The sequence below is a fragment of the Pollachius pollachius genome (genome assembly GCF_949987615.1).
Source record: "Pollachius pollachius genome assembly, chromosome: 2".
In the NCBI taxonomy this organism is placed as follows: domain Eukaryota; kingdom Metazoa; phylum Chordata; class Actinopteri; order Gadiformes; family Gadidae; genus Pollachius; species Pollachius pollachius.
The window spans coordinates 25,490,840-25,507,339 of NC_136935.1; the positions used below are offsets into that span (position 1 = coordinate 25,490,840).

The following is a 16,500-nucleotide window of genomic DNA, read 5'->3' on the forward strand; positions in this document are numbered from 1 at the left end:
TCTACATTGTAACCCATACATATTTTTCGATCTCATAGGTCCCATGGGCTCTACCGTAAGAGGCGTGACTTCGCCACTCTATGTGCGACCAGATAGGAATTTCTTCCTTTTTTTAGTGAGCTGGATCATTTGGATCAGCTCACCAACAAGAGCCTGCTCTTTTGGCTCCAAAATGGCTCTTCATATTACTACTTATAATTCAGCCAAATGTAGCCCGTTCTGACTTATGATTAGTATGTGTAGGCCAATAATCACCTAAATTATTCAATACATCCTTTATACTGAAGTATTCAAAAGTAAAAATTATACTTTCTAATATCAATAAATTGCTGTAGCCGATTGTTTTCATTGCATTTATAAAAAAAAAAAAGAAAGGTCAAAATGAGAATTCCCATACCGGCATGTGTCAGAAACATCTTTGTCATTAAATGTTGTCAAGGCAACATGTGCTCTCGTGAAGTGCTGTCCCAATCCCATGTATACCTATCTGAGGCCATGTGGCCTCACACACTCGCTCACTTAGCACCTGAGATCAATTAAGTCCTTAGTCCTTAGTCCTCAGGGATCACTTTGGGATTGGGCCATTGAAAGCAGGGAGACTTTAGCTTCTTTTTTTTTTAGAAGATTCTTTAGCTTGAAGTTGTTTTTATTGACAAAACATAATTTTTTTTTAATCATTTATTCATTGAATTACATAAAAAGACTCTCCATCTGAATCTGTTGTCATCATCACTGCTACTCTCATCTGAGCAGTCATGAGGTGTGAGCTGCTGGGGCAAGGGGGGCAGGGTGTGACGCACTGGTCGACACTTTCCGTTCACTAGTTCCCAGCCGTGACCAATGGAAGAAGGATGCTCTTGTAGGGTGTAATGGAGCTGGCAATATGTAAGGTAGTTTGACCTTTCCATATGAAGATTTAAAGAGTCATCAGGTGGGAGACGGATGTACTCTTATTCTTCAGTTTGTGCCATTTGGAAACTCTGGCCTGCCCGCAGCTCACATCTGCACTCTGCATCCTCTTCCGAGAGCATAGCACAGCAGTTGATTAATGCATGCTTGCGTTTAATCAGCAGATCACCTCTGACTTGCTACGAGACCTAAGCTGCTTGGACATACACATCTGTGTCCCCGCAGTCTAGAACAACAGGTCCAGTGTACTTACTGGCTCTCACCTTTGCATAGGCAGAGAGCAGCATTGTATCTGCTTCTGGATGTCTGAAGACATAGTCCCCATTAGCCACGCCAGTGCTCAGGTTGGTTGACGTTTCTCCCTCGCAGTATATGATGTCCCCATGCACATGACCCGCTTGTCTTTTCATCTGTTCCTTTACAAGTTTCTGTAGTCTGACCCTATTTACTGAATTAACCATGAGTTGGTTGAATTCAGCAGCACCTGGGAACCTGTCTTCGGGCTTGGGAAAAACATTTGGGCCTTTTGGATGTTTTGCTGCACGACAATTGTGCTCATCATTCTTGATGCTGAAAGGATGGTCATATATGTCATTGACAAGGATGATGAGATATGCGTTGGCGTGGCGTGAGAAGATCATAGCACAGATTTAATCCAAGTAGTCACCCCAGTGGTACTCTGACCGTTGCGCTTCCGAGACTCACGGTCTTCAGTTGTGGGGGTGGCAAGCCGCCAGATCAGCCCCATGTCCACAAGGCTAATGTGGTCTCTCGGTTTTTCACTTACTGGGTCTAGCTTGAAGAGCTCTAACAACTTGCTCTTCACAGTCTTGCACATTGACCCATCTACATTGTAGAGTGAAAGGCACTCCTGAGTCACTCTCCTCTCAAGGGCTGACTCAAGTTGAATCATTCCTGATCCCTCTGCAAGGTCCATAAGGGCTGCTAGCCCCAATCTCCATATGGGCAACCTTCATATGAGCACCAGATGGTGTACAGATAATTTCTCCAGCATAATTTAGCCTCTTATTCCTGTGGATGGTTTCAGTGAGAGGCTTGATCTTTGCGAACACTCACTCTTGCAGGAAGGTTTTAATATTTCATTAATTCAATATTAAACCAATGCATTTCAATCGGGTTTAGACTTGTAATTAATACGTTTCTTTTGTATTCAACGTGTCTCCTTTCATTTTTTTATCACTGTCTGGTGGCTAGTAGGCCTAGGCTATAACGTCACTCTGAGAGATATGCATGGACACATTTAACGAGGCAGGGCTATTTGAAATAATTCATTAAGTTATCATGTGTGAGAGGTAATTCCTCCTACTGAGTGTGTAGGGTGTGTATTGTATTCTTTTCAATGGGGCTGCGTCCACGTCACTTGACTGTCATGGTTGCTATTGTGGTTGCTATCGACCGCCCCCTCTGCTCCTTACATGGCTCTAAAAACCACGCGGCAACGGAGCTGCCGTCAATTGTGTTGTTTTTGCCGTAAACTAGGGTCCACTGGTTAAAAAATAGACAGATATTCCAAGGTTTCCTTAAAAAGCACCTTGGATGTTTTTATTTTCTACATTTTAAACTTCGTCTATAATCTATTTTTGAAAGCAAAAGACCAAGCTCATTGATCTAACGAGGCAGGGTTATTTGAAACAATTAATTAAATATGTGTGAGAGGTCATTCCTCCTCCTGAGTTATCTTCCTATTTATGTCTGGTGTACACTCCTACTGTCCACAAGCACCCCCCCCCCCCCCCTCCCCACATGGATTTGTAGAATTGTTGCCACGTCCCAGTGGTGGTGGTATCATATATATGAAAGAGGGCATTCAAATATACTACATTGATCAATTAGGAGGCCGAAGCCCTAAAGGAAGTGATGCAATAGGTGACTGAGTCGAGAACATTTACAAGTAAGCTATACCTTGGGGTCTCTTTTATATCAAAGGGGGTCTCAAAGGACGCATACGCATCAACCTGTGACCCCAGCCCTACAGGAAACGACTCAGCAAGTGCTCAATCTCATTGCACCTCACCCAGCGGCTCGCTTGCAAGATTTTTGCCTGAAGTTCTTCCCAGACCTACACCCTAGCCATCCAACATGAGAATCAGGCCTGAATTTCAATTTGCTTGGTTGCAAAGGCTGTGGAACAACTGCCGAATACTACAGAAAATGCCAACTTTTCATCGGATTGCTCGGGCATCGCCATTTCTGCTGCTTCACCAAGAATCAGAATCATACTCTCTTTAATAATGACAGAAAGTTATCAGAGAAATGCTCATTAACTTTTTGTTATCTCATAAGCGGTATGGTGCCGGCTCTTTTTGACCGTTTGACCCCAGACTTCAAGAACTTCGCCACAGGCCAGCTGTTTCTACACACCTTAAGCCACAAATGTACACCTCCATCCCACAAAAAATGGGGACTAGAAACTAACCTCTGTCTAATGTACATTTACTCTACTGTGGGAGGTCACGCCCCTTTCCCCACCTTTTCGAGATAGCTAGAGATGCTAAATTGTATACCCACATCGGGGTCCCGAGAACGACATATACGAGATTTGGAGTTCTAGCCCTTAGAGAAAAAAAGTTTTCCCAAATGGACTGTTATTTGGACAAAGCCTCTCAGAAGTGTTGCCTGCAAGACCTAGGGGTTCAGAATGTGGTGGAAAGACAGTTTTTGAGATAGGAAGGTCCTACCGCCCTGAAATTTGAATACCTTATTCTAGGGCCTAACTGGGACCCCCACACCCAAACTTGGCCCTGTCGGAACCCGAGGGCAGGGAGGGGGGGGGTCTGAGGTTTCAGGTTAGGGTTAGGGCCGGCTTTTTCCCAGAGACCCACAATTTTCACAGAGTAATCCCAAGATGCACCCTGGTTGAAGGTCTGATAGACAAGTTCTATCACTTGTCAACTAATTTAGATTAATTTCTAGCAACGACTTGTTGCCAATTCGTTTCAATGGAGCATTTGATGATACTTTGTGAGCCTTTCCTGTAGGGCTGTAGACAACAAGTTGATAGTGGTATGCGTCCTTTGAGACCCCCTTTGATATAAAAGAGACCCCAGGTCTATAGCTTAGTTGGTAATGTCCTCGTCACCTATTGCATCATTTCCTTTAGGGCTTCGGCCGCCTAATTGATCATTGTGGTATAATTGAATGCCCTCTTTCATACAGTGGGGCAAAAAAGTATTTAGTCAGCTACCAATTGTGCAAGTTCTCCCAGTTAAAAAGATGAGAGAGGCCTGTAATTTTCATCATAGGTATACCTCAGCTATGAGAAACAAAATGAAAAAAAAAAATCTAGAAAATCACATTGTCTGATTTTTAAAGAATTTATTTGCAAATTATGGTGGAAAATAAGTATTTGGTCAATAACAAAAAGGTCATCTCAATACTTTGTTACATGCCCTTTGTTGGCAATGACAGAGGTCAAACGTTTTCTGTAAGTCTTTACAAGGTTTTCACACACTGCTGCTGGTATTTTGGCCCATTCCTCCATGCAGATCTCCTCTAGAGCAGTGATGTTTTTTGGGCCACACAGACTTTCAACTCCCTCCAAAGATTTTCTATGGGGTTGAGATCTGGAGACTGGCTAGGCCACTCCAGGACCTTGAAATGCTTCTTACGAAGCCACTCCTTCGTTGCCCGGGTGGTGTGTTTGGGGTCATTGTCATGCTGAAAGACCCAGCCACGTTTCATCCTCAGTGCCCTTGCTGATGGAAGGAGGTTTTCACTCAAAATCTCACGATACATGGCCCCATTCATTCTTTCCGTCACACGGATCAGACGTCCTGGTCCCTTGGCAGAAAAACAGCCCCAAAGCATGATGTTTCCACCCCCATGCTTCACTGTAGGTATGGTGTTCTTTGGATGCAACTCAGCATTCTTTCTCCTCCAAACACGACGAGTTGAGTTTTTACCAAAAAGTTCTATTTTGGTTTCATCTGACCATATGACATTCTCCCAATCCTGTTCTGGATCATCCAAATGCTCTCTAGCAAACTTCAAACGGGCCCGGACATGCACTGGCTTTAGCAGGGGGACACGTCTGGCACTGCAGGATTTGAGTCCCTGGCGGCGTAGTGTGTTAGTGATGGTAGCCTTTGTTACTTTGGTCCCAGCTCTCTGGAGGTCATTCACTAGGTCCCCCCGTGTGGTTCTGGGATTTTTGTTCACCGTTCTTGTGATCATTTTGACCCCACAGGTGATTCTCCCCGAGGGAGATTTTCAGTGGTCTTATATGTATTCCATTTCCTAATAATTGCTCCCAAAGTTGATTTCTTCACACCAAGCTGCTTACCTATTGCAGATTCAGACTTCCCAGCCTGGTGCAGGTCTACAATTGTGTTTCTGGTGTCCTTTGACAGCTCTTTGGTCTTGGCCATAGTGGAGTTTGGAGTGTGACTGTTTGAGGTTGTGGACAGGTGTCTTTTATACTGATAAGGAGTTCAAACAGGTGCCATTAATACAGGTAACAAGTGGAGGACAGAGGAGCCTCTTAAAGAAGAAGTTACAGGTCTGTGACAGCCAGAGATCTTGCTGGTTTGTAGGTGACCAAATACTTATTTTCCACCATAATTTGCAAATAAATTCTTAAAAAATCAGATAATGTGATTTTCTGGATTTTTTTTTTTCATTTTGTCTCTCATAGCTGAGGTTTACCTATGATGAAAATTACAGGCCTCTCTCGTCTTTTTAAGTGGGAGAACTTGCACAATTGGTGGCTGACTAAATACTTTTTTGCCCCACTGTATATATTTTACCACCACCACTGGAACATGGCAACAATTCTCCAAATCCATATGGGGAGGGGGGGGGGGGGGGGGTGCTTGTGGACAGTAGGGGTGTACACCAGACATAAATAGGAAGCACACTCAAGAGGAGGAATGACCTCACACATATTCAATTAATTGTTTCAAATAACCCTGCCTCGTTAAATCAATGAACTTGGTGTTTTGCTTTCATGAATAGGTTATAGGCTGTGTCGTGTCAGCTGTGTATAGACGTTGACGCAGGCCAATTGAAAAGAAAAGGCCAAAAAAACGTAGGCATGTCACATGTTTAAAGCCGTTATTGTATTTAATTAATTAAATATTAAAAAATATATTATATACATATATATATAAATATACAATTATTAAGTTATATATCATTGGTAGAACATTGCTGTGTTCCAATATCCATACTATCCGTACTTACTAGCCTTAGTTTGAGTACGTAGGGCCTTCCAATTCAGATCTGGAAAAAATAAGTGTACTGAAAGGACCCGGATGGTGTACTCAAAATGTTCAAATCGCGAAGTGTGGATCGATGTACTCAACGGCAGCCATCTTAGCTACGTAGCGGAAGAGGGCGGAGCCAGGCTGAGCCAAAGTCTGCGCATTTTCCACATAGCCTGCATTAATAGTCATTTTGTAGTTTTCATAGCTTTTATAGCTTTTTATAGCTGCTAGGCGTAAAGAGTTCACCATTCAAAGCGGGATGTTTATTGCGGGGGGAGGAGCCGCGGCGGCAGTCGTGATCGTAATTTCCGGTCAGTGAACCACGGAGTATTCGGAGTGCACTGTACTGTCCGCACACACTCTCTCTTGTCTGAAAAACGCTACCATTCAAAATGCATTGGTTTACATTTCGTTCTGTGTAGCACTGAAACATTGGAGAAACGCTCCCATTCAGAATGCAATGGTTTATATTTCGTTCTGTGTAGCGTGAACAATGTCGGACAATCGTGCTCTGGGACACGATTCAATAGATTAACGTTTGTGTGCATGAGCACGAAATCGTGTGACACCGGGTTGTATGAAATACGGGTTGAGTCAGAAGTTACAGACTCGCTTTATTCTCTTGATCCTCGCTTTGCGTGCTCTTAGGAGAATTTCGGGTTCTTCAGTCTGATGTGCCCTGTGACTTAGGAGTACATTGATTGGGCTCCGCTCGCAGCTTCACCTTAGCCAATAATGTGCATGTAGGCTATGCTACGGTGTAGGCTACATGAAATAGAACGATATTTATGTTATTATAACTCTAGATCTATGATTGTAGGCGTAGCCATCTAGTTTCCCACCTGCTGTTCCCTCCAATTGCTGAAAGAATAGCGTGAAGGACGAACGCTGCTCTGCGCTGCTTTATATACAGTGGGGCAAAAAAGTATTTTAGTCAGCCACCAATTGTGCAAGTTCTCCCACTTAAAAAGACGAGAGAGGCCTGTCATTTTCATCATAGGTAAACCTCAGCTATGAGAGACAAAATGAAAAAAAAAATCCAGAAAATCACATTGTCTGATTTTTTAAGAATTTATTTGCAAATTATGGTAGAAAATAAGTATTTGGTCACCTACAAACCAGCAAGATTTCTGGCTGTCACAGACCTGTAACTTCTTCTTTAAGAGGCTCCTCTGTCCTCCACTCGTTACCTGTGTTAATGGCACCAGTTTGAACTCCTTATTAGTATAAAAGACACCTGTTCACAACCTCAAACAGTCACACTCCAAACTCCACTATGGCCAAGACCAAAGAGCTGTCAAAGGACACCAGAAACACAATTTTAGACCTGCACAAGGCTGGGAAGTCTGAATCTGCAATAGGTAAGCAGCTTGGTGTGAAGAAATCAACTGTGGGAGCAATTATTAGGAAATGGAATACATACAAGACCACTGATAATCTCCCTCGATCTGGGGCTCCACACAAGATCTCACCCTGTGGGGTCAAAATGATCACAAGAACGGTGAACAAAAATCCCAGAACCACACGGGGGGCAACCCGGTATCACGCCATTGCGTGCTCCTGCGCACGAACGTTAATCTATTGAAGCGTGTTCCCGAGCACGATAGTCCGACTTTTTGCGTGTTACACAAAACGAAATGTAAACCAATGCATTCTGAATGGGAGTGTTCTAAGACAATTAACGTTCTCCACAAAACGCTACGAGAGAGAGAGAAAGAGAGAGCGGGAGGGACAGAGAGAGAGAGAGAGAGCGAGAGAGAGGCTTCAGAAAGGGTGTGCGCAGATAGTACAGTGCACCCTAGTTATGTTTATGCCAAAACCTATATATATAATTAGGCTATAATTATATTATTTAGCGTGTAATGAGACAGATCTATAGCCAAATTGTCGAAGATGCCCGAGAATCTTTCGGGATATCAGCATGGGAAATCGGCGAATCAGACCCATGAATCTATTGTAGCGACCCTGGGACAGTTAAATAGTTTGTGTGTTATGTGTTACATTATATTTCGTTGTCCGTTATGCCAGTTGTTCTATGTGCATGTATTGTAATGTTATTCTTGTCAAACAGCGTGTGGGGCGAATCATTAGGTCAGCTGGGGGAGGGCCTTGGAAGAACAGGAGCTTGGGGGCCTGCACGCGAGTGAGACCGTGTTGCCGGGGTAACCGGGGTTTGTTTGGGTCCGGTTTTCAGCTGTTGGTTTCAATGTTGTTACAATGTTACGGGTTTCAGTGACCTGGTTTTTGGTCCATTAAAACTACCTTCAACTAATGACTCGACATGATTATGTCACCGGCGAGGTCGTTACACTATAAAGAAACACGTCATCTCAAGCGGGAGAGAAAGTTTGCGGTGCTGGTTTGTGTCACCAACCCAGCAACCCAGTCGCCAAGAAAAAACGTTGACAGTGCACGTTTCCATGAACACTGGATACGTAGCATTTCAACGTAAAAAATAGCGTGTTATACCTACAGTATCCACGTGTGCCGCTGTGGAGGCGGGTTTCGGGGTTTGGGACACGATTGTTTAGGGGGGGGGGGGGAGACTGTTGTTGACCGGGGAGGGGGGGGGGGGGGGGGGAGACACGTTTGTTGAGGGGGGGGGGGACACACGATTGTAGGGGGGGGGGGGGGGACACACCAACCCAGCAACCCAGTCGCCAAGAAAAAACGTTGACGGTGCACGTTTCCATGAACACTGGATACGTAGCATTTCAACGTAAAAAATAGCGTGTTATACCTACAGTATCCACGTGTGCCGCTGTGGAGGCGGGTTTCGGGGTTTGGGACACGATTGTTTAGGGGGGGGGTGGGGAGACTGTTGTTGACCGGGGAGGGGGGGGGGGGGGGGGGAGACACGTTTGTTGAGGGGGACGACGACACACGATTGTAGGGGGGGGGACACACGTTAGTTGAAGGGGGGGGGGGGGGGGGACACGTTTGTTGAGGGGGGGAGACACGTTTGTATCCTAACAACAAAACAAGTTAACAAAAGCCCCATTTGTCAACTGAGAACCCCAATTCCCAGAATCCCCCGCGGCTCCGGAACACGGCGTAGCTTATATTAATCTTTATTATCTGAATGGGAAATGCAATATTTTAGGACAGATACACCATTAAACGCGTTTCTAATGACATTTCTAGCGAGAAATGTACATTTTCCTTACATAATCTTCAGTCAGTGAATGTGTATGATCTTTATTAATCTTTATTATCTGAATGGGAAATGCAATATTTTAGGACAGATACACCATTAAACGCGTTTCTAATTACTTTTCTAGCGAGAAATGTACATTTTCCTTACATAATCTTCAGTCAGTGAATGTGTATGATCTTTATTAATCTTTATTATCTGAATGGGAAATGCAATATTTTAGGACCGATTCACCGTTAAACGTGTTTCTAATAACATTTCTAGCGAGAAATATACTTTTTACTTGCATAATCTTTAGTCAGTGATTGTGTCTGATCTTTAGTTTTATAGTTATTAGGATTTGATCGGCTCGCTCGCATGTTTCAACGACGTCAGGTTGCTTTCGCTAAACTAGCAGCTCACGTGCTTCCTGCGTTTGTGTTATTAAACTGTTACTTTATGTACCTTTTAATGATATCATCTTGTTAGAAACACGTATATCTGAGAGCCAACCCAGTCGCCAAAAGCATACGTTGACAGTGTACTTTTCGTGAACACTGGATTACGTCGCATTTCAACATAAAATAGCGTGTTATACACACACACACACACACACGCACGCACACGCACAGACACGCGCGCGCGCGCGCGCGCACGCACGCACGCACACACACACACACACACACACACACACACACACACACACACACACACACACACACACACACACACACATACACACACACACACACACACACACACACAGTATCTTGTACAATGATTTTTAGATTTCTTCTTTGTAAAACTTGAAAAATAAAGTAAGTTTTGGCTTTGGAAAAGTAATTATTTCCCTTATTATACAAATAGGCTATGCTGTTAAGGCTGCCGTGTTCCAATACCTGTACTTCCATGAGTATACTTAAAGGAAGTATACTATCCGTACTATCTACTACGTTAATTTTTCAGATGTGAGTGCTGTTCCAAATCGAGTACTCCGTGGTGCACTAACCGGAAATTACGATCACGACTGCCGCCGTGGCTCCTCCCCCGCAATAAACATCCCGCTTTGAAAGGTGAACTCTTTACGCCTAGCAGCTATAAAAAACTATAAAAACTAAAAAATGACTCTATTAATGCAGGCTATGTGGAAAATGCGCCGACTTTGGCTCAGCCTGGCTCCGACTCTTCCGCTACGTATACATATGTGTAATCCAGCACATATAAAGACGGGGACCAGAAAATAATTACTTTCTCTCCATTGAAACCCATTCATATTTTTCGATCTCAGAGGTCCCATGAGGGGCCTACCGGAAGGGGCGAACTTACGAGCTCTATGACGCTGCTCTCGAGCGACATATAGATAGGACTGCTAACCTTACAAGCATTCTCAAGATCGATTGTCGGCAGTAGTTCTATTCATTCTATCGCTGTAACTTTTCTCTCGTGTTGCTATGGACAAGTTGTTTGACCTGGATCTCCGTGACCCCCGCACAGAAGGAAGACACCTTGCCGTTGGGTTGATGCATGACCAATTCCTTGCAGAAGCCATGGTAACAACCTTTTGTACATTAACTGAACTTGAACTTGTACATGAAATGAATGTTTCAGTTCCTCAGAAACTCCGTCTAACAAGATGTTGGACTTAAACACACAGGAGGCTGCGGAGAATGTCAATCGGGCAAGATCTGGAGGGGATTCACCACGGAGCTCAACCAAACGGAGCGGACGCGGCAAGGCCAGAGGGAGACGTGGAGGCCGTGCGGGCCATACAGGCCGTGCAGACCGATGGAGTGGCCTAACTACAGGTTTGTTTATGTGCAAATTCAGATTAGTTTAATTTGGTGACAAACAATTACCCATGGCAATTAGGGATGGGTCAGAATTTTCTATTATTCGATTTTTCGTTCCCGTGGGTCAAAGTCGATTTGTAACATTTGGACCGTTAAAGGTTGGGTATGGGATTTGCGAAACGCCAGCAGATTTTGAAAATACACAACTCAAATGGTCCTACCCCCTCTCCTTCAACGCTGACTCTACCCATTCCAAGTACAAGTACATGGGAGCGGGGGAGAGGGAGTGCCGTACGACCGTTTGATTGACGTACTTACTGTCAAATGAGTTTCTTGCAGCAGTGCAAGCACTTGAGTGTCTGCCGTAGAGATATATTAATCTGTCATGTACTGTTTAACAGGCATGGACACTGAGGTGTTGGCACTTCCTTCAGAGGATTCCTTGCCCTTACCCAGAGCACAGCAAAATCCTCAAGAGATGTTTGGTAAATATACAGTGTTTTATTCTGAAATCCAAATACTGTATATAGAATGTAGATCATTTGGTTATATTTTATTTGCAGAACAAAACATGGAGAGTCTTTCTGCCCTACTGGATTCAAGCCCCTGTCCTGCTGAGCCTGAGAGAAGCGCAGCATCATCGTGGTCTGTTAGGCAGCAGAAAGCCTCTGACCGTTGGGAGGAAGCACGGCCGTACCACCTCAGATGCCTTTTGGAATCTGAGGCTGTTGGCAAGCCATTGTGTTGCTTCTGCCACAAGCCGGCTGTTATAAGGTTGGATGTTCATCAATCAAATAATAGAATGTATCTATGTACACTAAAAAAAGTATATCATATAAATTGAGTGACTTGACTTGAGTGTTTTGTCTGCTTAGGTGCAGAGAGTGCCTTCCGGAGCAGTGGTTTTGTGGGGCCTGCGACATGCATAACCACAGCAAACGGCCACTCCACAACAGGGACAGCGTGGTGGATGGCTTCTTTAAAGCCATTCCCCCATCCACATGTATCTCAAGAGGAGAGACTGGAATATATGCCACACATGAGCAAGGTAAGGTCTGACAAATCTACCTGTCTAGACTTCCTGATCCTTATCTTGTTTATTCAGTCTGCTGCCATATACAGAATGTTCACTTTTCTTTTCGACAGATCGCATTTTACCCACAATGCCAGCACAGCACTGCACCTGCCAGGTCCCTAGCTTCACAGTGGAAGCTGGGAAACCAGTCATCTTGATTACCATCAATGGTAGAAACCAGTTCTCTATTTAGACTTCTGTTAGTCTAATATACAATATGTGTCAATGATTATGACTAATGTTGTTTTTTTCGTTAGGGCGTCATGATTTGCATTTGCCACGTTATGTGTGCCAAACATGCCTGCAGCAGTGGGCCCCTGATGTGAGAGACCTAGTCAGGAGTGGATATTGGCCAGCTTCTGCAAATGCTTCCACAATCTACACGGTGGACCTCCTCAACACCTTTCAGGAGCTGAAGTTGATCTCACCTGGATTCTCCAGGCAAGCCCTTGCAAAAATGCTGGAACATCGCACACTGTGTGCAGGAAGAGTAAGTGACATCAGCAATACTATTTATTATGCTCACCAATATTGTCAGCAATTTTTTTTTTTTTTTTTTGACTATCTCAAAAATGTTTTCCATATTCTGATATACTTTCTAGTCTGGACAGATCAACGGGGATGCCCTGCAGAGGAGCTTTCTTGAGTTTGCATACGCCTCCTTTGAGAAAGACCAGCTCTGCTGTGATACCCCTTTCACCTGCCCTGCCTGCACACCTGAAATGGTAGCAGTGTCAGCAGATGGCAACAGGAAGCTTTATCGCTTTGGCCATACTGGAAGGTGCACTTTAAGTTCTCTTTGGTAATTGAGTCGTGACTGTAAGTGACAACAAGAGTAGGTAATGGATGTTATATATTTTTCCCCTAGATCTAATGACACTCCCTTTTTTGATGGGCTATTTCTAGCCAAAGACAGTGAGGTGTCTGATTTTGTCAACACAATACAGATGGCGGTGAAGAATGTAAGTTTAAGCTAAGTTTAAACACTCAAATAGTTCTGTTACTAAAGGAATCATTGCATTTCCTGGACTTCTAGAAGTATTCCATACTCCCTACTCTTTTGTCGTGAATTACATTAACAATATGTGTATGCACTATATTCACAGATAAAGGGGAGAGGCACATGTGGAGACTCTCAATGGGCAGCAGCAAGGGAGACCTCTAGGCGGGCCTCTAAACTGGATGAGGAAGGCGTTGAGGTTGCGGTGTGTCGGCATGGCTTCCTTTTAAAAGCCCTTAACATGTACCGAGGAGAGATATTTGCGTATCCTATGTATCTCCAAAGGGAGCTTCTCCCAAGCAAGGCACAGTTTTTTGCTATGGATGTGGCATGCAAATACTGGCCATACCTACAAAAAGTTGCTTCGGTCATTCCAGCTCTCAAGAGCCTCACAGAAATGAAGCCCTTCCTGAGCATCATGCATGCAAGAGCTCATGCTACCAAGTGTGAGGTATGTCTGTTATCTGTTATTTTCAAATGAATACGCCATGTGTTACTATAGGAATGGACAGCTTTAAGCTGAATTCCTTTTCCATAATATTTGTCCACGTTTTCCAACTGCTTCATTGGCTCTAATGAACCCCAAATCCACCCATCCTTGCAACAGATAAAATGGAGTGGTCGGAATCAGAAGGGAGCAGGCACAACTGCCGGTGAGGAGGTGGAGCAAATAAACAGCTACCTCTCCCGTTGTGCCCTGACAACAAAGTACATGTCAAAAGCAGGTAAGTCACTTTGGTCTGAGTTTATGCTATCATCTAATATTGCTCATAGATTGCAGAACATAATGTAATTCTCCTTATACCAGCACGTGTGGACATGCTAGGGTGCTCACTGTGCTCACTGTGCATGCAATGGGTTGGAACCATCACAAAGCAGAGACGCTACACAAGGCCCTCTCCACAAGATATGTGAAGGTATGTTTCATATTCATGTATGTTTTTGTGCCAGTTGTTAGGCAGACTGAGTTCCTATTGTAATTATTGTAAATATTTTAGACATCTAAAAGGGCAGAAGAAGAGGCAGAGAGGCTGTCACAACTGCAGAAGGACCTGCAGTGCTCAAATGCAATGGCTGTACAGTGGATTGCTGAAGTCAAGGAATGGGCAGAGAGCGGTGAGGACAGAACAATATACATGCCTTTTTGCAGTTTCCTTACAGACATTTGTGTTCAAACGGTAATCAAAATAATACACAATCAGTGAAGCATTAGTGCTGCAAAAATCTAGAAAACTCGGTTGCATTGTATAGAATACAGTACACTGAGCTTAATTTCACCCTAACGGATATCTACAGAGACCCCAGTAACGGGTCTGCACGTTCTCCAGCAGTCCATTGAGGGTCTCCATCTGGGTCTAAAGCAACAGAAACAAACCCTCTACCGTCAGAATGGTATGTAGGCTTTTTCTTGAGTTATCCGGTATACCTAACAATGTATCTATATTGTTTTTAATATAACCTATACAAGGTTTTTGTGTCTGCATATTACGTTTCTCCTAAACAATCTAGACAGCAACAAGCTTCGCCATCGTCTCCGAAGAAAGTTGACGGAAGACAAAAAGCGCCTTCTCCAGGAGATTGATAAATACAACAGTCTTGTTGCAGACCTCTCCAAAAGGATTGATGTGGCCTTGGTTGACCACTCTTTGGCTGGACAGAGCACTGGCGCAATATGGCCATGGGAGGACTATGGCAGTGGTATGCATTTTTCAATGCTTTTAAAATGTCATGCAGTATATCGGAATAGTGAACTATCCTGAAATGATATATTAAATATAATGGTGGTTTTGTAATATATAAAACGATTTTGGGAAAGAAACATCATTTCTAAATTCTGTTTCCATTATGGTTGCATTGCTAAATGTTATGCCAGATACTCATGTATTGATCTTAATATTTTGGATCATTAGTAACAATCGGGGTCAAGAAACGACTGCACGACCAGGAAATGCTGAAAACACGGCTGGAAGAGGAGCTCCCTATCCTGGTGTTGGAGATGGCCCAGCACTGTACGTGGTTGCAGAACCTGGGAGTGGCCCTCAAGACGGAGCTTGCAAGATACGGTAAGTTAAAGACAAGTTTTGGGGATCCCATTTAATGTATTCAATTAGTGGGGGATGTTTCAATATATATTAACGTCGTTGGGTTTTCTGTCCTCTACTTGTAGAAGATGAAAATGGACTTCACTGTCTCTTGGCAAGAAGACTTGCGGAAGTGGAAGAACGACATCAAATGGTCCTGCAGCGGTATAAGACTGCTCTAGGTCCATTGGCCTCTGTCCTCCTTGATGTTTGTGAGGAAGAGGAATGTGATCCGATGGGCCTGGTCAGTCCAGACACCAGCGAGGATGAGGAAGATGCAAGAGAACAAGCAACTTAGTTGATGGTGTGGTTTCGTGCCTCGCTTGATGTACACAAATGATCATTGTTATTGCTATGTTTAAAATAAAAAAATAAAAAAATCTATCTCTTCAATTCAAGATGGGGTGGGTGAGAATAAATAGTGCTATAACCTCACTAGCCTTATTGACATGGACACATCTGTTCCGCATAGATTTCTATGCACGAGACTTAACGGACACTTTTGTTACTGCCATGTATACAGTACATTCGGATCACATTTTAGGAAGAGATCTATGACGCATAGAAATCTATGCGGATCAGATGTGCCATGTAAACGCGGATACTATGAATTTCATTCATATATACAATTTCAGAAGTGGATGAGATACGAGAAATATCTTGTTATAATGAGAAAGAATGTCAAGGTTTGGGGGTTGATGAAAAACTATTTTGAACCTTTGTGGTATGGCAACCCAGTCGCCAAAAGCATACGTTGACAGTCACTTTAAGGACAAGTTATGAGAGAAATGCACATTAACTTTTTGTTATCTCATAAGCGGTGTGGTGCCGGCTCCTTTTGAACTTTTGACCCCAGACTTCAAAAACGTGTCCACAGGCCAGCTGTGTCTACCCACCTTAAGCCACAAATGTACACCTACATCCCACAGTAAATGGGGACTAGAAACATAACCTCTGTCATATACATTTACTCTACTGTTGGAGGTCACGCCCCTTTTTCCACCTTTTCGAGATAGCTAGAGATGCTAAAATGTTTACACACATTTCCCGGGGCCCCGTGTACGACATATCCGAGATTTGGAGTTCTAGCCCTTAGAGAAAAAAAGTTTTCCCAAATGGAGTGTCATTCGGACAAAGCCCCTCAGAAGTGTAGCCTGCAAGACCTAATGGTTCAGAATGTGGTGGAAAAAGTTTTTGAGATAGGAAGGTCCTACCGCCCTGAAATTTTAATACCTTATTCTAGGGCCTAACTGGGACCTCCGCACCGAAACTTGGCCCGGTCGGACC

The 16,500-nt window shown here is 43.7% G+C and overlaps 1 protein-coding gene and 2 long non-coding RNA genes across 3 annotated transcripts; all 3 read left to right on the forward strand.

The window, feature by feature from the left end:
• The first annotated feature begins 10,700 nt into the window (after positions 1-10,700).
• On the forward strand, positions 10,701-11,540 carry LOC307071784. Its single transcript, XR_013811642.1, has 3 exons — positions 10,701-10,817; positions 10,922-11,072; positions 11,459-11,540. It is a non-coding gene; the product is annotated as an uncharacterized lncRNA (long non-coding RNA).
• Positions 11,541-12,430: 890 nt separating this feature from the next.
• LOC307071503 lies at positions 12,431-13,856 on the forward strand. Its single transcript, XR_013811626.1, has 5 exons — positions 12,431-12,622; positions 12,735-12,913; positions 13,001-13,094; positions 13,239-13,583; positions 13,740-13,856. It is a non-coding gene; the product is annotated as an uncharacterized lncRNA (long non-coding RNA).
• Positions 13,857-13,975: 119 nt separating this feature from the next.
• LOC307071131 (uncharacterized protein) lies at positions 13,976-15,606 on the forward strand. The gene is made up of 6 exons (XM_079730029.1): positions 13,976-14,049; positions 14,131-14,248; positions 14,429-14,524; positions 14,642-14,830; positions 15,043-15,195; positions 15,300-15,606. The coding sequence occupies exons 1-6, from the start codon at positions 13,987-13,989 to the stop codon at positions 15,509-15,511; spliced, it is 831 nt and encodes a 276-aa protein (XP_079586155.1). The 5' UTR covers positions 13,976-13,986; the 3' UTR covers positions 15,512-15,606.
• Positions 15,607-16,500: the final 894 nt, after the last annotated feature.